Source organism: Salmo salar, chromosome ssa13 (genome assembly GCF_905237065.1).
Source record: "Salmo salar chromosome ssa13, Ssal_v3.1, whole genome shotgun sequence".
NCBI lineage: Eukaryota > Metazoa > Chordata > Actinopteri > Salmoniformes > Salmonidae > Salmo > Salmo salar.
The window spans coordinates 19,361,648-19,387,025 of NC_059454.1; the positions used below are offsets into that span (position 1 = coordinate 19,361,648).

The 25,378-nt window shown below is 42.4% G+C and overlaps 1 protein-coding gene across 5 annotated transcripts in view; it reads left to right on the forward strand.

Annotated features, from left to right (window-relative positions):
• Window positions 1-25,378, forward strand: part of uckl1b (uridine-cytidine kinase 1-like 1b) — a 58,553-nt gene that overhangs the window by 9,341 nt on the left and 23,834 nt on the right. The window contains exons 1-3 of one of the 5 annotated variants that reach the window (XR_006758502.1): window positions 2,689-3,064; window positions 21,610-21,803; window positions 22,372-22,478. Coding sequence is in view for 4 of the 5 variants with exons in the window: in XM_014134720.2 (XP_013990195.1) it covers window positions 3,006-3,064; window positions 21,610-21,803; window positions 22,372-22,478 (360 nt within the window). In the remaining variant the exon portion in view is untranslated. Of the gene's footprint in view, window positions 1-2,688; window positions 3,065-16,819; window positions 17,000-21,609; window positions 21,804-22,371; window positions 22,479-25,378 lie in introns of those variants that run through there. The other 4 variants (XM_014134720.2, XM_014134723.2, XM_014134722.2 and 1 more) reach the window with 4 other exon arrangements.

Below are 25,378 nucleotides of genomic sequence, written 5' to 3' on the forward strand. Positions count from 1 at the left end.
TGTTTTTGTAGTGTGAATCGTTCCTGTTCATACCGAGGTGAAGAACGGAAAATTGAAGGAATTAATCCGAGCCTCATGCTGGCACTGTTTTGAATAGATGTCTTAGATTGGTGGGAGCATGGTCCAAGTGATGTACTAGGTCGTCTTCACCACCCGCTGGAGAGCCTTGTGGTCGTGGACAGAGCAATTCCCATACCAGGTCATGATGCAAACAGTCAGTACGCTCTAGATGTTGCCGCGGTAGTATTTGGAGATGACCCGGAGTAGTATGCCACATTTCTTCAGCGCTGTCTTGACAAGAGTGGTGGTGTTGTTGGTCCATGTCAAGTCCTCGGTGATGTGGGCGCCGAGGAAATTAAAACTGCTAACTCTCTCGAAGGCAGTCCCGTTGATGTGGATCAGGGCATGTTCCCTACTCTTCTTCCTGAAGTCAACAATCAACTCTTTTGTTTTGCTGACGTTGACGGAGAGGTTGTTGTCCTGGCACCACAATGCCAGTTCACTTATCTCCTTCCTATAGGCTGACTCATATTGTTGGTTATCAGGCCTACATCCGTGGTGTCATTAGCAAACTTGATGATGGAGTTGGTGTCATGCAAAGCCACGCAGTCGTGAGTGAACAGGGAGTACAACAGAGGGCTGAGGACACACCACTTGGGGGTCCTGCGTTAAAAGACAGTGTGGAGGAGGAGGTGGTGTTACCAAATCCTCACAGCCTGTGGTCTGCCCATCAGGAAATCCAGGATCCATTTGCAGAAGGTGGTGTCTAGACCCAAGTCTCTGAGCTTGGTGTTGAGCTTGGAGGGAACAATAGTGTTGAATGCTAAACTGTAGTCAGTGAACAACATTCTTACATAGGTGTTCATCTTGTCCTAATGTGTTACCGCCGTGTGAATAGCGATGGAAATAGCATCTTCCGTGGATCTGTTGGAGCTGTAGGCAAATTGGAGTGGGTCCAGCACTCACTCTGAGGACGTGACCGGGGATGCCAACCGGGCCAGCGGCTTTGTGAGTATTCACTCTTTTGAGAGTTTTCCTCACGTCAGCCTCTGAGAGCGTAAGCACCTGGTCGTCCAGAGCAGCAAGAGGCTTCCTAGATGGCTCGGTATTGTCTGCCTCGAAGTGAGCACAGAATGTTTTAATCTTGTCTGAAAGGGAGACTTCGGTGGGCACCACACAACTGGATTTTCCTTTGTAGTCTGTGGTAGGCTGTAATCCTTGCCACATGCGTCGCGAGTCTGAGTTGTCGAACATCAATTCAAGTTTGAGTCTGTATTGTCTTTTTGCATCTCTAATGGCTTTGCGGAGCTTGTACCTGCTTGCCTTGTATATGTCGCGCGCCAAAGAGTCAACAGGGTTTGCTGACATTGAATGCTGAAGTACGGGCTCTCAGCATTGTATGGAAATCTCCGTTCATCCAGGGTTTTTGGTTGTGGTATGTCCGGATTGTTATTGTGGGTACAACAACACATTTTCTAATGAAGCCTGTGACTGATGATGTATATTCCTCAATGTTGATGGATGAGACCTGGATGGATGAATCTTTTAACATATTCCAATCAGTATTCTCAAAAAAGTCCTGCAGCAATGAGTCTGCCTCCTCTGTCCAGTGCCTCACTATTCTCTGTGTCGGTGGCTCCCTTTTGAGTTGCTGCTTGTAGGTGGGGAGTAGGAACAGGGTCGTGATCTGATTGGCTGATGTGGAGGCGGGGGAAGGCTTTGTACGCATCGTGGATGTTTGTTTATACATGGTCCAGCACATCGTTTCCTCTTGTGGGGCAGGATACATCTTGGTGATATATATCATGTGTTTTAAACATGCTTGGTTAAAATCACCCACGACAATAAAGACTGCTTCCGGGTGAAAGGATTCTTGCTGGCTAATGATCTTGTACAGTTCGCTGAGTGCCGCCTTGGTGTTTGCTTGTGCAATACGTACACAGTTGTAATAATAACACACAAGATTTCCCTCTGCATATAGTGGGGTCAGCATTTTAGCAGGTCGGGTGAACAAGAGCTCGAGATATTTTCAATTTTGGTATACCAGGAATTTTTGATGAAGAAACATACCCCTTCCCTTCTCTTACCAGAAGCTGCTGTTCTATCCATACAGAACATGAAAAAGCCATCTGTGGTTGTGCGCAAGTGTGTGCACGCTGTCATGCTGCTGTCCCCAGACTCGGGTGTCAGGCAAGTAGAGAAACAGTGACTGCCCACTAGGGAATATTATTGCCCCTCCCTCTGTCCTCCTCTCTGTTTTTCCCTCCTTTTTTCTCTTGCTTTCTCTCTCTGAGAAAGCAAACTCCTCTGTTTGTTTGTTGTTGACTTGAAGTACAACTCAAACATTGAGGGGGCATTTAGAGGCTCTCTCTCTTTCTCTCTTACTCTCTCTCTCTTTCAGTTGTTTCTTTTTCTCTGTCTCTTCTAGTGAAGTGTTGTGACAATTACTGTCAGAAACAGATTACTGGTTGGTTGGCGGGCCTGGCGAGGCGAGTGGCGTGTGTGTGTGTGTGTATACAACTGCAGAGGGGAGGACTCTCTCTCTAACCTGCTGCTATTAATACAACCTAATGAACATAATCTGGAGGACAGGTTATCCTCTTACGTTTGTTGGCTGTACGGCTGGTTGCGGAGCACAGGGGAGGGGAGGGGGAGTGATAGAGAGAGAAGGGGAGGGAAAGCAGACTCCACTGCAGATTCTTTCCTATTGCGCTCTTTATCTACAATGTTCTCTCTCTGCCGCTCGGAGTGAATAGAAAGCAAAACAGATGTTTGAAGCATAGTTTCGTTTCTCCCCCAACTGTCTCTTTCTCTCTTTCCTTTCTTTCTTGCTCTCCCGTTCTCTCTGTTGTGGACTTGCCTAGCCAGAGGGGCAGTAGGACTAAGTGCCTCCTGTGCTCTTGTGTATCAGTAGCTGATGTCAACCTCACTGACAATAACAGGAACTGAAACACTAGTTAACATCTCCTAGACAAACCCTTGTTCTCCTATCATCTCCTTTCATCATGAATACTTTGAATACAGGAGCTAGGATTTCAGGGTGCTGGACTGTAACAGGCTGCAGGTAAGTGCCTCCTCGCATTTATTTATATATTTATTTTTATTCTACTGTCATTTATCTTCTTTCTCTCTGTCTATATAGTTTACCCCTCAATCTCTGTGTTTAAGACTGAGCTCCATGTGAGCTGCGTCATTCATTTCCTTGTATTTATTTAGCCAGGATAGTCCATTCAGTAACACTTGCCACTGTTTTTCAGGGAGTCCTGTACATGCCTGTGTGTTTTCATTCCCTCCACTCCTCTATAACACTGACTAGTGAGTTATCCCTATCTGTCTTTCTCTTTTAAAGAGACTGGCTGGCGGGACATGACCAACCAATCTCTTCTATAGCTAGTGGGTTCTTAGAACAATACACGTTTTTGTTGTGTGGTGATGGGTTAGCTATTTAGCTTATGTAATAGCTTACCTGAGGGGTATCCTATGAAGCAAGCTAGATCTACTCAGGGTTTTCTAAAGCTAACCAGCTTCAGTTAAAAGCTTCATCAGTACTACGAAGGTGGATATTGCTTGTCCGCCTGCCGCTAACTCTAGCAGGCTTGTAACAAGTTTTTCATTGTGTGAAGTTTAAAATACATTCTGTCATTACTAAATATGCAATGTGATATATTTTAACATTGTTCTTTTTTCCATACAATACTAATTTGATTAATTCAATATTGAATTATTCGGGTAGTTTGGGTAATGTCAGGTTATCAAATCAAATCGTATTAGTCACATGTGCCGAATAGGTATTATACTGAAACAACCTTAGAGTGAAATGCTTACGAGCCCATACTGACAATGCAGTTTAAAAAAAAAAATTATAAGAAATAAAAGTAACAAGTAATTAAACAGCAGCAGTAAAATAATTTTTTTTTTACATCATTTACATTTTAGTCATTTAGCAGACGCTCTTATCCAGAGCGACTTACAGTAGTGAATGCATACATTTCATACATTTTTTTTCCGTACTGGTCCCCCGTGGGAATCAAACCCACAACCCTGGCGTTGCAAACACCATGCTCTACCAACTGAGCCATACGGGACTAACTAGCAATCGCAAGACTATATACAGGGGGTACCGGTACAGAGTCAATGTGCGGGGGCACCGGTTTATTGAGGGAATATGTACATGTAGGTAGTTATTAAAGTGACTATGCTTAGATGATAACAACAGAGAGTAGCAGCGGTGTAAAAGAGGGGGGTGGGGAGTGGGGGGTGCGGGAGGCAATGCAAATAGTCTGGGTAGCCATTTGATAAGATGTTCAGCAGTCTTATGGCTTGGGGGTAGAAGCTGTTTAGAAGCCTCTTGGACCTAGACTTGGCGCTCCGGTACTGCTTGTCGAGCGGTAGCAGAGAGAACAGTCTATGACTAGGGTGGCTGGAGTATTTTACAATTTTTAGGGCCTTCCTCTGACACCGCCTGGTATAGAGGTCCTGGATGGCAGGAAGCTTGGCCCCAGTGATGTACTTGGCTGTTCGCACTACCCTCAATAGTGCCTTGCGGTCGGAGGCCAAGCAGTTGCCATACCAGGCAGTGATGCAACCAGTCAGGAGGCTATCGATGGTGCAGTTGTAGAACCTTTTGAGGATCTGAGGACCCATGCCAAATCTTTTCAGTCTCCTGAGGGGGAATAGGTTTTGTCGTGCCCTCTTCACGACTGTCTTGGTGTGTTTGGACCATGTTAGTTTGTTGGTGATGTGGACACCAAGGAACTTGAAGCTCTCAACCTGCTCCACTACAGCCCCGTCGATGAGAATGGGGGCATGCTCTGTCCTATTTTTCCTGTAGTCCACAATCATCTCCTTTGTCTTGATCACGTTGAGGGAGAGGTTGTTGTCCTGGCACCACAAGGCCAGGTCTCTGACCTCCTCCCTATAGACGGTCTCATCGTTGTCGGTGATCACTGTTGTGTCATCGGCAAACTTAATGATGGTGTTGGAGTTGTGCCTGGCCGTGCAGTCATGAGTGAACAGGGAGTACAGGAGGGGACTGAGCATGCACCTCTGAGGGGCCGCTGTGTTGAGGATCAGTGTGGCGGATGTGTTGTTACCTACCCCTTACCAACTGGGGGCGACCCGTCAGGAAGTCCAGGATCCAGTTGCAGAGGGAGGTGTTTAGTCTCTAGGTCCTTAGCTTATTGATGAGCTTTGAGGGCACTATGGTGTTGAACGCTGAGCATTCGCACCTCAGTGTTCCTTTTGTCCAGGTGGGAAAGGGCCCTGTGGAGTGCAATAGAGATTGCATCATCTGTGGATCTGTTAGGGCGGATTGCAAATTGGAGTGGGTCTGGGATAATGGTTTTGATGTGAGCCATGACCAGCCTTTCAAAGCACTTCATGGCTACCAACGTGAGTGCTACGGGTTGGTAGTCATTTAGGCAGGTTACTTTAGTGTTCTTGGGCACAGGGACTATAGTGGTCTGCTTTAAACATGTATTACAGACTCGGACAGGCAGAGGTTGAAAATGTCAGTGAAGACACTTGGCAGTTGGTCAGCGCATGCTCACAGTACACGTCCTGGTAATCCGTCTAGCCCTGCGGCCTTGTGAATGTTGACTTGTTTAAAAGTCTTACTCACATCGGCTGTGGGAGCGTGATCACACAGTCTTCCAGAACAGCTGGTGCTCTCATGCATGTTTCAGTGTTATTTGCCTCGAAGCGAGCATAGAAGTAGTTTAGCTCATCTGGTAGGCTCGTGTCACTGGGCAGCTCTTGGCTGTGCTTCCCTTTGTAGTCTGTAATGGGTTGCAAGCCCTGCCACATCCGACGAGCATCAGAGCCGATGTAGTACGATTCGATCTTTGTCCTGTATTGAAGCTTTGCCTGTTTGATTGTTGGGCATAGCGGGATTTCTTATAAGCTTCTGGGTTAGAGTCTCCCTCCTTGAAAGCGGCAGCTATAGCCTTTAGCTCAGTGCGGATGTTGCATGTAATCCATGGCTTCTGGTTGGGGTATGTACATACGGACACTGTGGGGACGACGTCATCGATGCACTTATTGATGAAGCCAATGACTGATGTGGTGTACTCCTCAATGCCATCGGAGGAATCCCTGAACATATTCCAGTCTGTGCTAGCAAAACAGTCCTGTAGCTTAGCATCTGCTTCATCTGACCACTTTTTTATTGTTTGAGTCACTGGTGCTTCCTGCTTTAATTTTTGCTTGTAAGCAAGAATTAAGAGGATAGAATTATGGTCAGATTTGCCAAATGGAGGTTAACCTCTTACATCTAGACTTTCCGCTAGCGGAACACCTGCTCCAATATCCAATGATAGGCATGGCGCGAATTACACATTCCTCAAAAATACAAAAACTTCAATTTTTCAAACATATGACTATTTCACAGCATTTTAAAGACAAGACTCTCCTTTATCTAACCACACTGTCCGATTTCAAAAAGGCTTTACAGCGAAAGCAAAACATTAGATTATGTCAGCAGAGTACCCAGCCAGAAATAATCAGACACCCATTTTTCAAGCTAGCATATAATGTCACAAAAAACAAAACCACAGCTAAATGCAGCACTAACCTTTGATGATCTTCATCAGATGACACACCTAGGACATTATGTTATACAATACATGCATGTTTTGTTCAATCAAGTTCATATTTATATCAAAAACCAGCTTTTTACATTAGCATGTGACGTTCAGAACTAGCATAACACCCGCAAACCTCCAGTGAATTTACTAAATTACTCACGATAAACGTTCACAAAAAACATAACAATTATTTTAAGAATTATAGATACAGAACTCCTTTGTGCAATCGAGGTGTCCGATTTTAAAATAGCTTTTTGGTGAAAGCACATTTTGCAATATTCTGAGTAGATAGCCCAGCCATCACGGCTAGCTATTTAGACACCCACCAAGTTTAGCCCTGACCAAAGTCAGATTTACTATTAGAAAAGTTTGATTACCTTTGGTGTTCTTCGTCAGAATGCACTCCCAGGACTGCTACTTCAATAACAAATGTTGGTTTGGTTCAAAATAATCCATTGTTATATCCAAATAGCGGCGTTTTGTTCGTGCATTCAAGACACTATCCGAAGTGTAAATAAGTGCATGGCGCATTTCGTGACAAAAGATTTCTAAATATTCCATTACCGTACTTCGAAGCATGTCAACCTCTGTTTAAAATCAATTTTTATGCCATTTTTCTCGTAAAAAAGCGATAATATTCCGACCGGGAATCTGTGTTTAGGTAAACAGACGAAAGAAAATAAAGCATGGGGTCGACTCGGGCACGAGCCTGAGTCTCACAGTACTGTGACCAGCCACTATCCAAACGCGCAACTTTTTTTCAGCCAGAGCCTGCAAAGCCATGATTCAGCTTTTTGCCGCCTTCTGAGAGCCCATGGGAGCCGTAGGAAGTGTCACGTAACAGCAGAGATCCCCTGTAATGGATAGAGATAATCAAGAAGGCCAAGAAATTGTCAGACAGGGCACTTCCTGCATGGAATCTTCTCGGGTTTTGGCCTGCCAAATGAGTTCTGTTATACTCACAGACACCATTCAAACAGTTTTAGAAACTTTGGAGTGTTTTCTATCCAAAGCTAATAATTATATGCATATTCTAGTTTCTGGGCAGGAGTAATAATCAGATTAAATCGGGTACGTTTTTTATCCGGCCGTGAAAATACTGCCCCCTAGCCATAACAGGTTAAGGGAGAGCTTTGTATGCATCTCTGTGTGTGGAGTAAAGGTGGTCCAGAGTTTTTTTCCCCCACTGGTTGCACAATTAACATGCTGATAGAAATTTGGTAAGACGGATTTAAGTTTCCCTGCATTAAATTCCAACTACTAGGAGCGCCGCCTCTGGGTGAGCCTTTTCCTGTTTGCTTATGGCAGAATACAGCTCATTCAGTGCTGTCCTAGTGCCAGCATCAGTCTGTGGTGGTATGTAAACAACTATGAAAAATACAGATGAAAACTCTCTAGGTAGATAGTGTGGTCTACAGCTTATCATGCAAAACCTTGAGACTTCCTTAGATATTGTGCACCAGCTGTAATTTACAAAAATACGTAGTCCGCCGCTCCTTGTCTTACCAGACGCCGCTGTTCTAGCCTGCCGGTACAGCGTATAACCAGCCAGCTGTATGTTGATAATGTCATCGTTTAGCCACGACTCCGTGAAGCATAAGATATTACAGTTTTGAATGTCCCGTTGGTAGTTTAATCTTCCACGTAGGTCATCGATTTTATTTTCCAAAGATTGCACTTTGCTAGCAGAATGGAAGGAAGTAGGGGTTTATTCGATCGCTTACGATTTCTCAGAAGGTTGCCCACCCTCTGGCCCCTTTTTTCTCTGCCTTCTCTTCACAAAAATGATGGGGACCTGGGCCTGTTCCCGGTAAGCAGTATATCATTCACATCGGGCTCATCGGACTCGTTAACCTCTTATGGCTAGGGGGCAGTATTTTCACGGCTGGATAAAAAACGTACCCGATTTAATCTGGTTACTAATCCTACCCAGTAACTAGAATATGCATATACTTATTATATATGGATAGAAAACACCCTAAAGTTTCTAAAACTGTTTGAATGGTGTCTGTGAGTATAACAGAACTCAAATGGCAGGTCAAAACCTGAGAGATTCCTTTACAGGAAGTGGCCTGTCTGACCATTTCTGGAACTTCTTTGCCATCTCTATCTTTTACTAAGGATCTCTGCTCTAACGTGACACTTCCTACGTCGTCCATAGGCGCTCAGAGCCCGGGAAAAACCTGAATGTCGTCATCCCAGCCCCAGGCTGAAACACATTATCGCCTTTCTCAAGTGGCCGATCAAGGGACTCTGGGCTTAGGCGCGTGACCTGGCCGCCCCCGTCTTTGTGATTTTTTCCTCTGTTTGCCGAAAAGGAGATTCCCGGTCGGAATATTATCGCTTTTCTACGAGAAAAATGGCATAAAAATTGATTTTAAACAGCGGTTGACATGCTTCGAAGTACGGTAATGGAATATTTAGAATTTTTTTGTCACGAATTGCGCCATGCGCGCGACCCTTCTTTACCATTTCGGATAGTGTCTGGAACGCACGAACAAAATGCCGCTATTCGGATATAACGATGGATTATTTTGGACCAAACCAACATTTGTTATTGAAGTAGCAGTCCTGGGAGTGCATTCTGACGAAGACAACAAAGGTAATGAAACTTTTGTAATAGTAAATCGGAGTTTGATCAGGGCTAAACTTGGTCGGTGTCTAAATGGCTAGCCGTGATGACTGGGCTATCTACTGAGAATATTGCAAAATGTGCTTTCACCGAAAAGCTATTTTAAAATCGGACATATCGAGTGCATAGAGGAGTTCTGTATCTATAATTCTTAAAATAATTGTTATGTTTTTTGTGAACGTTTATCGTGAGTAATTTAGTAAATTCACCGGATGTTTGCGGGGGTATGCTAGTTCTGAACGTCACATGCTAATGTAAAAAGCTGGTTTTTGATATAAATATGAACTTGATTGAACAAAACATGCATGCATTGTATAACATAATGTCCTAGGGTTGTCATCTGATGAAGATCATCAAAGGTTAGTGCTGCATTTAGCTGTGGTTTTGTTTTTTGTGACATTATATGCTAGCTTGAAAAATGGGTGTCTGATTATTTCTGGCTTGGTACTCTGCTGACATAATCTAATGTTTTGCTTTCGCTGTAAAGCCTTTTTGAAATCGGACAGTGTGGTTAGATAAAGGAGAGTCTTGTCTTTAAAATGCTGTGAAATAGTCATATGTTTGAAAAATTGAAGTTTTTGTATTTTTGAGGAATTTGTAATTCGCGCCACGCCTATCATTGGATATTGGAGCAGGTGTTCCGCTAGCGGAATGTCTAGATGTAAGAGGTTAAAGGAAAAAAAGGATTCTGCCAGTCTGTGGTGAGTAATCGCAGTTCTGATGTCCAGAAGTTATTTTCGGTCATAAGAGACGGTAGCAGCAACATTATGTACAAAACAAGTAAAACATTTTTTTACAAATAACGCAAAGAAACCAACAAACAAACACAATTGGTTAGGAATACATAAAACGTCAGCCTTGTTCTCCAGCGCCATCTTAGTTTGTGTAATGGTGAGTAAGGATGAGTTATGTGAAATCTGGAAGTAAGGTTTGCTGTGTACTCGTCAAGAAGTTGTGTACGCATCAAGACGTTAGTTTGTGTTGCAGTATGTGGAGTTGGGTGGTTAAAATGCAACATGTTGCATCGCCTGTGACCCACCATCTGGTTTACTGTTTACTATTATTATCAGCGCCAGGGGGGCCTGGATAGCTCCTCCATCTGGACTACATAGTTTGCTCTTATTTGCTGCTCTCTTTTATATAGACTTTCATGTTTGCATGTTTGTGCGCGTTGTAGTGTGAGATCGGAATTGCCACATTTATGTGTAAGAGATGTTTGTATCTGTGTAACTATGGAGTGAGGGCATGTTTTATGGCACCCTGGCTTGGCTTTAACTGATAACCCAGATTAGGGTTGGGCGGTATCCAGATTTTAATTTGTTATACCTTTTCTGTACCATACCGGGATATACGGTATTACTGAATATGAACACAAGGGGGCGCCATTAAAAAAGGTAATATATATATATATATATATATATATATATATATATAGAAGGGAAAAAGAATATATATATATATATATATATATATATATATATATATTCTTTTTTTTCTATGTATATATATTATTTATTTAAATATATATATATATATCCATGGCCATGGCAAATGCATATCTGGATCCCTAAACTGGAAATAATTTAATCTTGGTCAACCAAAAGTCGTCTGTTCTTTCGACCAATCAATTGGTCAACATTTTTAAACATGTATTTTTCCATATATATATAGACACACCCTATGTGTTTTAATAAAATCAACTATACGCATTGAGTTTATCTGATGCTTAAACAGAGATCTAAATAACCCCCCCAAAAAAAACTTCACCTGACCCAACTATTCTCCTCCCGCTCCTGCTGGCTTTCACAGATTCTGCCATTACTCTCCTGAAGTTTCCGGTAATAGGCTACACGAGGAGAAGGCAACCTTTCTCATGTGGAATGCCAATTTATCTTACCATTTCTAGCGATCTGCGTGCCAGTTAAGGTTTTCATGTGCACATTTTCGTGAAACAGTTTAATTTTAAATCTCTCAAAATCATTCTCATGTGGTTAATCAAAATTATATCCAAATGAAAATGATACAAACCTAAAAAGTAACTATGTAAAAATAGCCTACAATAAAGCCAAGAAATAAAAGCATTGCAGCCAGCAGGTAGACAATATCCTAATAAAAATAAATATCCTATAAATCACCTTGGCTTCACATGGCCTGTCTGCAACAAACTTAAAACATTGTATCAACTATTAATTTGGGTCCAGCCCCAAAGCTTGCACTAGCGAACTTGTAACATTGTATACAAGTTTACAGAGTTTCCCCTCTCATGACAGACACAGCTGTAGGCTATTTGCACAAGGGATAAGAACCAGTGCTTGACTTGGGCAGTAGCTCACCGGAGCTGAGTACTAGCACCTCAAATGTTCTACTGCTTGAGCTCCTGTTCCTCTTATAGAATACTAGCTCAAAAGTATCATGGAGCTCCTGCACCTAAATATAAACAGTACCAGCACCCAAAATGAGTACTTAATCTATTTCAGTCCAAGTCAAGCACTGATAAGAAGTAATCAGGTTGGCTTATTTTATGACATTTCCACTAGATCAGAGCGTAACATTTTTCACTTTGAGAGCTGAAAGATTTTTCAGGTAGCCAATAGGCCTATTTCTATGTGTGCGCGTCCTTACTCAACATTGACAGGAGCGCTCCAAACAAAAGACGATTACTAAATTGACTAAACTCGTAAATGGAATGAAATAAACCAAAACTTGTTTCTCACAACTGTAGCATAGGTTGTGCGCTCTGCAAACAACGTGTCCACTCAGACAATGAGAACGGGAAGACTGGAATAATAATATTGAATCCATTAAAATAATTACCTTAACCAAAGTAATAAACTTTGTACATTAGGAATTCAAATCAAATTAAATGTTATTTGTCACATACATATTTAGTATATGTGTAGCGAAATGTTTGTGTTCCTAGTTCAACAGTGCAGTAATATCTAACAATACACAACAATACACACACATCTAAAAGTAAAATAATGGAATTAAGAAATATATAAATGTTAGAACGAGCAATGTCGGTGTGGCATTGACTAAAATACAGTAGAATACGTTATATACATATGAAATGAGTAAAGCAGTATGTGAACATTATTAAAGTGACTAGTGTTCCATTATTAAAGTGGCCAGTGATTCCATGTCTATGTACATAGGGCAGCAGCCTCTAAGGTACAGGGTTGAGTAACTGGGTGGTAGCCGGTAAGTGTACTACTACTGATACATGGAACTGGAAATTGATATAGACTAACAATCAAATGCAAACAATTCACACAATGAATGTGCACAAATTGGCAGGAGAGAGAGCATTCTAGAGAGAGAAGTGCATTGTGCATCTGGGCGCATGGTCAATCCGACGTCTGCATTGGCCATGCAGCATTTACGGTGATATGGCCTCAGCTGACGTCAGGGCATTCATACATTCATTCTTGCGCTTCACGGAGCAGTGCAGAGCTGTTGTCAAGGAAGTCAGTTTGTGTTTATACAGTGGGGCAAAAAAGTATTTAGTCAGCCATCAATTGTCTGTCATAGTTGACGTGTACCTATGATGAAAATTACAGGCCTCTCTCATCTTTTTAAGTGGGAGAACTTGCACAATTGGTGGCTGACTAAATACTTTTTTCCCCCACTGTATAGGATATACCGCCCCCACCTACCATCAACCAATCATGTCAACACGGAGCTATACAGAGCCCTCCGCATTGTTACAACATTGGGGAGGAGCATGACGATGAGCTCAATTTGGCCACTGCGTGCCTCTGGAGACTCCACTATTGCATCGCACCCTCCATATGGAGCCTCCTACCACATTTTCGGATCAAGCATAAATTGACTTTCAGTCTAGGCCTCCGCAATAAATTAGTTTACTGAGATGGGTGCAAATATATACAGTACCAGTCAAATGTTTGGACACACTTACTCATTCCAGGGTTTTCTTTATTTTTACTATTTTCTACATTGTACAATAATAGGGAATACATCAACACTATGAAATAACACATATGGAATCATGTAGTAACCAAAAAAGTGTTAAACAAATCAAAATGTATTTTATAATTTAGATTCTTCAAAGCAGCCACCCTTTGCCTTGATGACAGCTTTGCACACTTTTGGCATTCTCTCAACCAGCTTCAGCTGGAATGCTTTTTCAACAGTCTTGAAGGAGTTCCCACATATGCTGCGTACTTGTTGGCTGCTTTTCCTTCACTCTGTACTCCAACTCATCCCAAATCATCTCAATTTGTTTGAGGTGATTGTGGAGGCCAGGTCATCTGATGCAGCACTCCATCACTCTCCTTCTTGGATAAATAGCCCTTACACAGCCTGGAGGTGTGTTGGGTCATTGTCCTGTTGAAAAATAAATGATAGTCCCGCTAAGCGCAAACCAGATGGGATGGTGTGTCGCTGTAGAATGCTGTGGTAGCCATGCTGGTTAAGGGTGCTTTGTATTCAAAATAAATCCCCAACAGGGTCACCAGCAAAGCACCATCACACCTCCTCCTCCATGCTTCATGGTGGGAACCACATATGCGGAGATCATCCGTTCACCTACTCTGCGTCTCACAAAGACACGGAAGTTGGAACCAAAAATCTCAAATTTGGACTCATCAGACCAAATGACAGATTTCCACCGGTCTAATGTTCATTGCTCATATTTCTTGGCCTAAGCAAGTCTCTTCTTCTTATTGGTGTCCTTTAGTAGTGGTTTCTTTGCAGCAATTCGACCATGAAGGTCTGATTCACGCAGTCTCATCTGAACAGTTGATGTTGAGATGTGTCTGTTACTTGAACTCTGTGAAGCATTTATTTGGGCTGCAATCTAAGGTGTAGTTAACTCTAATGAACTTATCCTCTGCAGCAGAGGTAACTCTGGGTCTTCCTTTCCTGTGGCAGTCCTCATGAGAGCCAGTTTCATCGTAGCGCTTGATGGTTTTTGCGACTGCACTTGAAGAAACTTTCAAAGTTCTTGACATTTTCCGGATTGACTCACCTTCATGTCTTGAAGTAATGATGGGCTGTTGTTTCTCTTTGCTTATTTGAGCTGTTTTTGCCATAATATGGACTCTGCCTTTTACCAAATAGGGGTATCTTCAGTATACCACCCCTACCTTGTCACTAGAGGTCGACCGATTAATCGGAATGGCCGATTAATTAGGGCCGATTTCACGTTTTCATAACAATCGGAAATCGGTATTTTTGGACGCTGATTGTTTTTATTTTAAAAATATTTTTTAATGTATTTTTTTTGACCTTTATTTAACTAGGCAAGTCAGTTAAGAACACATCCTTATTTTCAATAACGGCCTAGGAACGGTGGGTTAACTGCCTTGTTCAGAGGCAGAATGACAGATTTTTACCTTGTCAGCTCGGGGATTCAATCTTGCAACCTTATGGTTAACTAGTCCAACGCTCTAACCACCTGCTTTACATTGCACTCCACGAGGAGCCTGCCCGTTACGCGAATGCAGTAAGAAGCCAAGGTAAGTTGCTAGCTAGCATTAAACTTATCTTATAAAAAACAATCAATCAATCATAATCACTAGTTAACTACACATGGTTGATGATATTACTAGTTTATCTAGCCTGTCCTGTGTTGCATATAATCGCTTAGGTACACGTTGCTCCAACCATAAACATCAATGCCTTTCTTAAAATCAATACACAAGTATATATTTTTAAACCTGCATATTTAGTTAATATTGCCTGCTAATATGAATTTATTTTAACTAGGGATAATGTGTCACTTCTCTTGCAAACAGAGTCAGGGTATATGCAGCAGTTTGGGCCGCCTGGCTCGTTGCGAACTGTGAAGACTATTTCTTCCTAACAAAGACAGCCGACTTCACCAAACGGGGGATGATTTAACAAAAGCGCATTTGCGAAAAAAGCACAATTGTTGCACGACTGTACCTAACCATAAACATCAATGCCTTTCTTAAAATCAATACACAGAAGTATATATTTTTAAACCTGCATATTTAGCTAAAAGAAATCCAGGTTAGCAGGCAATATTAACCAGGTGAAATTGTGTCATTTTGCGTTCATTGCATGCAGAGTCAGGGTATATGCAACTGTTTGGGCCGCCTGGCTCGTTGCGAACTAATTTGCCAGAATTTTAGGTCATTATGACCAATTATGTCACCCGTTAGATAAAATACGGAACGGTTCCGTATTTCACTGAAAAAAAAAAAAAACATTTTGTTTTCGAGATGATAGTTTCCGGATTCGACCATATTAATGACCAGAGGCTCGTATTTCTGTGTGTTATTATGTTATAATTAAGTCTAGGATTTGATAGAGCAGTCTGACTGAGCGATGGTAGGCACCAGCAGGCTCGTAAGCATTCATTCAAACAGCACTTTAGTGCGTTTTGCCAGCAGCTCTACGCTGTGCTTCAAGCATTGCGCTGTTTATGACTTCAAGCCTATCAACTCCCAAGATTAGGCTGGTGTAACCGATGTGAAATGGCTAGCTAGTTAGCGGGTGCGCACTAATAGCGTTTCAAACGTCACTCGCTCTGAGACTTGGAGTAGTTGTTCCCCTTGCTCTGCATGGGTAACGCTGCTTCGAGGGTGGCTGTTGTCGATGTGTTCCTGGTTCGAGCCCAGGTAGGAGCGAGGAGAGGGACGGAAGCTATACTGTTACACTGGCAATACTAAAGTACCTATAAGAACATCCAATAGTCAAAGGTATATGAAATACAAATCGTATAGAGAGAAATAGTCCTATAATTCCTATAATAACTACAACCTAAAACTTCTTACCTGGGAATATTGAAGACTCATGTTAAAAGGAACCACCAGCTTTCATATGTTCTCATGTTCTGAGCAAGGAACTTAAACGTTAGCTTTCTTACATGGCACATATTGCACTTTTACTTTCTTCTCCAACACTTTGTTTTTGCATTATTTAAACCAAATTGAACATGTTTCATTATTTATTTGTGGCTAAATTGATTTGATTTATTTATTATATTAAGTTAAAATAAGTGTTCATTCAGTATTGTTGTAATTGTCATTATTACAAATAAATTGGGGAAAATCGGCCAATTAATCGGCAGCGGCGGTTTTGGGCCTCCAATAATCGGTATCGGCGTTGAAAAATCATAATCGGTCGACCTCTACTTGTCACAACACAACTGGTTGGTTCAAACGAATTTAGAAGGAAAGAAATTCCACAAATTATTTCATAGTTTTGATGCCTTCATTATTATTCTTCAATGTAGAAAATAGTAAAAATAAAGAAAAACCCTTGAATGAGTAGGTGTGTCCAAAATGTTGACTGGTACGGTATACAGTATTTTTAACAGTATTGAAAATTATACCATCTGTATTTTCGAAATATCCATAGATACGGTATAGACTGTATAAAGTCAAGATAAACTCTCCTGCTTTGTATGGATGGATCTATGTGTTGCTTTTCATAAAGAATGGGAAAAGCACATGCAGAAAACAAATGATATGCAGAGGCTGCCATGCGCTTCTCCCCACTCCCTCTCCAAGCTGCCTTGGGTGTGATGGGTCGGGTATGAAAACACTGAGCTTTTGTAACCTTGCTGCCTGCCACCTTTGACCCCTTGGTTGTTCAACTTGAAGATATTTAGGCTATAAAGCCGTGGGGTGGAGTAGCACAGGGGAGTGGAGCCACACAGGCAGTGAAAGTCCAGAACAGGCAGGAACATCTAATACCTACCTACCTACCTGGGACTTTCTCCTACCACAGAAATGGGTTCCGGGTTCTTACAAACATCTAAGGGAGAGGTGTGGATCTCTCGCTTAATCCAGTAGGTGGACACACACACACACATATATATATAATGAGAGAGAGAGATGTTAATTGATTTGACAATGTTAACATATGTTTCCCATGCCAATAAAGCCCTTAAATTGAATTGAATTGAGAGAGAGAGAGAGAGAATAGGAGAGAGGGAGAAATAAAGAAAAGTTTAGTGGAGCTACAAGGCAGACAGGTAGAAGTGTGTTTAGACAAATGGTTTAGGCACCAGGGTTGCATGGGGACGAAACTGCTAGACAGCTAAACTGCCTCTAGACATAATGGCTTTGTAAAAGGCTTGTTAGGAATGTGATAGGTTAGGTTGGTTGTCCTGGATTGTACTGGTGGTGACTTCAATTAGATCAGAGATTGAGTAGTTTAGGCATATTTCCCTACTGAGTTTAATCAAATGAGTGTGAGACTGACTATCCTTATTGTGGATATGTTTTAAGAACAAAGTTTCATTTCACATGTGGAGTCATGGTGGCTGTAAGTAATATTTTGGAGGGAATGGACTAAGCACTTTCCACTCCGCGTATTCTGTTCCGTGTCAGACAGTCTTTGTGTGGTTTGAGTTGGGGCTGCGATCTAGGTAGAATAGTAATAGATGCATTTGAATGCCCTCCCCACCTCCCTGTATTGAGCTCTTGGTCTGATGCCATCCCATGCCCATCCAATGAAAACAAATGCATTCTGTAGGTCTACGTGTATAAATGTCTGTTGCAAGTACCTGTGAACCAATCACAGTTGTTCTAATGTTGTGAGGTCCAGCGTTCGGGTCTGGGTTGGTGTTAGTTTTGCATATCCATTATGTGCATACAAATTCACACGGGCAGGTTCAAAGTACCAATGCTGTGTTCGTAACCAAGTGGGAGGTAGGAATTTACCAGATGTGAAGTCGTAAATACCAGTTGGATGCATTCACATGCTTTGAACTTGTTGAGAAATGCAGATTGTCTAATTGCTAACAAGTTGCTAAAAGTACAGCTATCATGCTTGTAAACAAATGATACTGTTCAAAAACATGAATACATATATTAAATTATATTTTGTTGTTGCATATAACTGCCGAAAATGATGGTATTAAGATAATTACCTTAGTACAGTGTTTGCTCCACTAAACGTTGTGTGATTATGCTGCGGGACTTAGAAGTAATTTGTGGTTTAGTACGGTACCCTGCATCACCACTTCTTTGCTCCAGACCAGCGCAAGGGGGAGTTAGAGCACTGATTATGCTTTTGGGTCCTACTGTGTCTCTGACAATGAATGGGCGACATAAACCTAAAAAGAAACTGGTAATTGTGCACAACTTCAGTATTACTTACTAAAACTGTTGTTACACTAAGGTTATTTATTTTTTTGGTCAGGATTATTTTTGCTCCTACCGTAGTATTGTATGCCACTCCCGACCGATCATGTTGTACAGCGCTTGAGTGGCGCATTAGTCTAAGACACTGCATAGCAGTGCAAGCTATGATGCTACAGATGCTGGTTCAATACTGGTGCCGGCCTTGACTGGCAGACCCATGAGATGACTGTAGGTTTTTGGTTTCTCTCCCTCTAAATACAGAAATAAATCATTCTAAATAACAAACTGGCTTTATTTACAAATTAGTAACATTGTCTCACCCCATGTTCAAGAATGGCTTTTTTATCGCTCATTTTACGTTATTTGAAATCAAAATCATCTCCAAAATATTGTACTTTTTTTAAACTAAGAGATTATTTTTGTTATTAATTTAGAATTATATAAAAGCCGTTGGATATTCTCACAGATATATTATTAACCCTGTTATTAGCAGGACAATATAAATTGGTCATATTGTTCATGGCTTCCGAGTGGCGCACAGTGGCGCCTTGCAGTTCTCTAGCTGTATCCACTGAAAGTGCACAGGGTTCAAGGCACGAGGGCAGGGGGCACAGGATGGGTTGCAGAGCAGCGCACAGGAGACCGACCTAGCCCATGGGGAAAGGACGGGGGGTGGGTGTGGACCGCTACACTGGCAACACTTTAAGGGGCATTGCACTAATAATGGCGCTGACTAGGAAAATGTTCCCGCTGTTCTGTTCTTAGTGCCTGTCTGCACATTCAAACTAAAACAATGTAACTAATAATGGCATCTTTATGCTTTCGTTAATAAAATAATTATAGGGGCCTCCAGGTTGGCGCAGTGGTCAAAGGCACTGCATCGCAGTACTAGCTGTGCCACCAGAGATTCTGGGTTCGAGTCCAGGCTCTGTCGCAGCCGGCCGTGACCGGGAAGTCCCTGGCCCAGTGTCGTCTGGGTTTGGCCGGCAGGGATATCCTTGTCTCATCGCGCACTAGAGACTCCTGTGGTCGCCAGGTGGCCGTTGTTCCCTCCGACACATTGGTGTGGCTGGCTTCCCGGTTGGATGTGCAGTGCGGCTTGGTTTGGTTGTGTTTCGGAGGATGCATTGCTCTCGACCATTGCCTCTCCCGAGTCCGTACGGGAGTTGCAGCGATGAGACAAGACTGTAACTACCAATTGGGGAGAAAGAAGTGGTAAAATAATAATTATAAAAATACTCTTTCAAAATGCTAATGTTTATTTAGTTATGGATCCATAACGAATTACTATGGGAATAAATATCACTGAATTACAGAAATATCCTCCAATCCTCTATATGTAATTATTGGCGGAGAGATATACTGTAGGCGACATGAGTCTCACTAGTGTTGAGTTATGTACTGTTAAAAGTGGTGTAGGTCTTATTTATTTAAAGAGCATATTGAAGCATGTTGAAGGATTTTAAGCAATAGGCTACAACTATTTTAGCACCGTTTTGCGCTGCGCTGAGACAAGCATGGGGACTGGTCTTGATAATCAATGAGATTTTTATTTTCACTGAATCTCCGTTTGGGTAGTGGTTAGACTAGAATTCGAAAATTAGGATGTAGAAATGTCATGCTCTTAGTGTAGCCTTTATTTAACTAGGCAAGTCAGTTAAGAACAAATTCTTATTTACAAGGACAGCCTACACCTTCCTCCCCGCCGGGGAATTGAGACCCGGTCTCCCGCGTGCCTGCACAACACGGGGATTCTTTAGCTAAATAGCCCAGTACTGTAGCCTACTCCTGACCGTCACGTTGTACAGCGCCATATTTTCCGTTCCATCCTAATGGAAATCCAGAGGGTTTTTCACTTTTCTTGGAATAGAAACACTGTAATATTAAGCAAATTAATTATGCAACATTTCTTAAAATCGGTCCCATATGCTATGTTCTTACAAAAAAAGGTTTTAAATTCTCTAGTACAGCCATTATTGAAGGCTACCAAATGCTTCTCAAAGATGCCCTCTGGTGGTCAAACTAGCACTAACTAGCATTAATGGTACTAGTGGTTCACACTTAAATAACTTCCCATAGAATTCTGCGGCAACATGCAACCTGCACCGCAGTACGCTGCAACTTTTAAAGGACGAATCACTGTAGGTGACGTCAGAGGTCAGCTTGTGGGAAAGTGGGAGCTCTGGATGATAGAGGAGTTTCCCACTAGTAATTACCAGTTGGAGGGGCATTCAATTGGATTTTTCCCAGTCGTATGTGGTAAATTCCCACTTGGTTATGAATGAAGCATTATGCTCTCTCTGTCAAAGATGGGTCTGCTAAGAGAGCTCATCTTGCAAGATCCATGCCATGTTTATGAGGCTATTTAGCAACGGTAGGCATTTCAGTAGTTAGTGGTAACTAAAATAAGAAGTTATAATAGTCATATAAGCAGGGTTTAATTTGTTGCATATTGCAACAATCCAAGTGTTGATGTACTGTAACCCTGATCAACAACAGACACAACAGTCCCCTTCCTCCCGCACCTGTGAAGACAAGCTGACTCTCAGGGGACAAAGGCTTAGCCTCAGGTCACACTTACACAACCAACCAGTGATCTTGCATTTGTCTTAGAAACCAACTGTCTGTGTTAATGTGCATGGTAACTGTGATGTGAGCTTGCGTACCCTTGAGAAAGTTATTGAGAAGAGGGGAAGAAATGGAGAGAAAGTGATGGGGATTGACTCAATTCTATCATGTGATTGACTTATATTCAGTGGTTTGTATAGGAAGCAGTATTCTCACGCTAAACAAAGTACTTGGTGTAAACAGAGCACTGATCAAGGGTCCATCATAAAAAGCAACAGGCTGATTGATTACTGATTCCTTCTGACTGTTAGTACTCTGTGTTAATCAATGTAGAAGGATAGATATGGAGGTGTTGCCATTGTCAGGGATACAGAATCACGTCAGTAATGTTTGTAGTATGCTGTGTCGTTTATCAGGTAAAGCAGAACGGGAACACACCTTTTTCTTGTTTTATTACAGCCCAAATCAGACAGGTATTTGTACAAACGTGACTGTTGTGAAAGGTTTTATGTTGTCCAAACATAAACAACAACATATCCCATAATGCCTTTCTGTATCTCTCCTGATGGTCCTCACATATATCAGTGTGTTCTATGCAGCGTTTTGTTGTATATGCAGTAATTTGTTACGCTTGGTCCCGAAGTCCAAAAGAACACAAATCTGATATTCACACATTCTGTGTTTTACAGGGATAGTTCACACAAATTAAGAGGTGTCGCTCTTCTATCTCATTATTTTTCAGCGGGGGCGGAGAGGGCTCCCTGGACAGACTCCTCACCTCCGTCAGCTCTGGGCTGTCACCACGGAAACGGACTACCAGCCAGTGCAAGTCAGAACCGCCCCTGCTGCGGACGTCCAAGCGGACCATCTACACAGCCGGCCGCCCACCCTGGTATAACGAACATGGAACCCAGTCCAAAGAGGCATTCGTCATCGGTAGGAACCCTCAGGAGAATTTAATAGAATAATGCTTCGTTGTCTGTTTTATGTGAGAAAATGACCTGTCTCCTGCTTCCCAAGCCCTCTAAGTCAAGACACAGACATGACATGGGGAATGTCACAGGGTTAAGATCAGCTGCAGGGCTATCCACAGCCCTCTATTCCTGATCAAATTGCTTGTGAATGAGACTACGTATTACAGTAACATCGTCATGCACCTGAATGCTGTTCTATGATGCCGTGGGGGCGTTTGCTTTGTTTGACAAAGCAGAGGGGATAACGTCTGCTACAAGAGGAAACCTGACTTTCTTGGGAATAAGCATCAACGTGTTAACTGATAATGGTTATTGATGCCCCATCGTAAGTCATTATTTGATATTTGAACACGGCAGGAGGGGTTTCTACACCACTGAACAGAAATGTTTCAGATAGTGCCCTGCTGATAGAAGAGACTCGTTCAGTTACTGTAGACATTGAAAAGCTACTTTCAGTTGAACCAAGGACTTTTAAGCGGTCTACCTCGCTCATCTCACCTAGTTTCCATTGTGCCCTGTGTGTCCTACAGGTCTGTGTGGGGGCAGTGCCTCGGGGAAGACCACAGTAGCCAGGAAGATCATAGAGGCTCTGGATGTCCCCTGGGTGGTCCTGCTCTCCATGGACTCCTTCTACAAGGTGTGGGTGTGTGTGTGTGCGCGCGTGTGTGTGTGCGCGTGTACGGGCACTATAAAATCCGAAGAACGCAGACGGAATCATGGAATCCAGACATTAAAACGTAATTCGACAATATTCAAAAATGTATTGAACGTAGTAAGGAACCAACTAAATGTTCTGAAAATTAATGAATTTGTCCAAGTTTATCGTAAGACATGAACAGAATGCGTCAGTGATTCGTACGAGAATTCCCCATCTGTGTGTGTGGTGCGCGTCTGTGTATCCGTTAGTAATGATGCTCATGAAAAGTCTTCTGGGAAATGGAAAGGTTTTCCCCAAAACATTCTCAATTAAATGTTCATTACAAAGTAGCCGAATGATGTCATGGTTATTTGTATCAATCTACCACATGTGAGCTACAAAAACACAGCTAAACAACAGCCTCTTGCTAGGTGCAAACTGGAATTAATGGATAACTACACCCAGAATCTATACACTACCGTTCAAAAGTTTGGGGTCACTTAGAAATGTCCTTGTTTTTGAAAGAAAAGCAAAGTTTTGGTCCATTAAAATAACATCAAATTAATTGGAAATACAGTGTAGACATTGTTATTGTTGTAAATGACTACTGTAGCTGGAAACGGCAGATTTTTTTTATGGAATATCTACATAGGCGTACAGAGGCCCATTATCAGCAACCACCACTCCTGTGTTCCAATGGCACGTTGTGTTAGCTAATCCAAGTTTTTCATTTTAAAAGGCTAATTGATCATTAGAAAATCCTTTTGCAATTATGTTAGCACAGCTGAAAACTGTTGTGCTGATTAAAGAAACAATACAACTGGCCTTCTTTGGACTAGTTGAGTATCTGGAACATCAGCATTTGTGGGTTCAATTACAGCCTCAAAATGGCCAGAAACAAAGAACTTTCTTCTGAAACTCGTCAGTCTATTCTTGTTCTGAGAAATGAAGGCTATGAAGGCTATGCGAGAAATTGCCAAGAAACTGAATATCTCGTACAACGCTGTGTACTACTCCCTTCACAGAACAGAGCAAACTGGCTCTAACCAGAATAGAAGGAGGAGTGGGAGGCCCCGGTGCACAACTGAGCAAGAGGACAAGTACATTAGTATCTACTTTGAGAAACAGACGCCTCACAAGTCCTCAACTGGCAGCTTCATTAAATAGTACCCGCAAACACCAGTCTCAACGTCAACAGTGAAGAGGCGACTCCGGGATGCTGGCCTCCTAGGCAGAGTTGCAAAGAAAAAGCCATATCTCAGACTGGCCAATAAAAATAAAAGATTAAGATGGGCAAAAGAACACAGACACTGGACAGAGGAACTCTGCCTAGAAGGCCAGCATCCCGGAGTCGCCTCTTAAGCTAAGGACCCTGGGACTAAACACCTCCCTCTGCAACTGGATCCTGGACTTCCTGACAGGCCGCCCCCAGGTGGTAAGGGTAGGCAACAAAACATCTGCCACGCTGATCCTAAACACGGGGGCGCCTCAGGGGTGTGTGCTTAGTCCCCTCCTGTACTCCCTGTTCACCCATGATTGCATGGCCAAGCACGACTCCAACACCATAATTAAGTTTGCTGACGACACAACAGTGGTAGGCCTGATCACCGACAACGATGAGACAGCCTATAGGGAGGAGGTCAGAAAACTGGCAGTGTGGTGCCAGGACAACAACCTCTCCCTCATTGTGAGCAAGACAAAGGAGCTGATCATGGACTACAGGAAAAGGAGGGCCGAACACACCCCCTTTCACATCGACCTGGCTGTAGTGTAGTGGGTCTAGAGTTTTAAGTTCCTTGATGTCCACAACACCAACAAACTATCATGGTCCAAACACACCAAGACTGTCGTGAAGAGGGCACGACAAAACCTATTTCCTCTCAGGAGACTGAAAAGATTTGGCATGGGTCAGATCAGATCCCTGATCCTTAAAAAGTTTTACAGCTGCACCATCGAGAGCATCCTGACGGGTTGCATCACCACCTGGTATGGCAACTGCTCGGCCTCCGACCACAAGGCACTACAGAGGGTAGTGCGTATGGCCCAGTACATCTATGGGGCCAAGCTTCCCGCCGTCCAGCACCTATATACTAGGTGCTATCAGAGGAAGGCCCAGTCACCCAAGTCATAGACTGCTCTCTCTGCTACCACACGGCAAGCGGTTAAGGTCCAAAAGGCTCCTTAACAGCGTATATCCTCAAGCCATAAGACTGCTGAACAGTTAATTAAATGGCCACCCGGACTATTTACATTGACAAAAAATAAATACAAAATAAATAATAATTTTACATTGAGACCCCCTCTTTGTTTTTACACTGCTGCTATTCACTGTTTTATCTATGCATAGTCACTTTACCCCTACCTACGTGTGCAAATTACCTCGACTTACCTGTACCCCCGCACATTGACATTGAACCAGTACCTCCTGTATATAGTCTTGTTATTGTTATTTTATTGTGTTACTTTTTATTTCTTTTTTTACTTTAGTTTACTTAGTAAATCTTTTTCTTGAACTGCATTGGTGGTTATGGATCGTAGGTAAGCATTTCACAGTAAGGTCTACAGCTGTTGTATTCAGCATTTCACAGTAAGGTCTACAGCTGTTGTATTCAGCATTTCACAGTAAGGTCTACACCTGTTGTATTCAGCATTTCACAGTAAGGTCTACAGCTGTTGTATTCAGCATTTCACAGTAAGGTCTACACCTGTTGTATTCAGCATTTCACAGTAAGGTCTACAGCTGTTGTATTCAGCATTTCACAGTAAGGTCTACACCTGTTGTATTCAGCATTTCACAGTAAGGTCTACACCTGTTGTATTCAGCATTTCACAGTAAGGTCTACACCTGTTGTATTCAGCATTTCACAGTAAGGTCTACACCTGTTGTATTCAGCATTTCA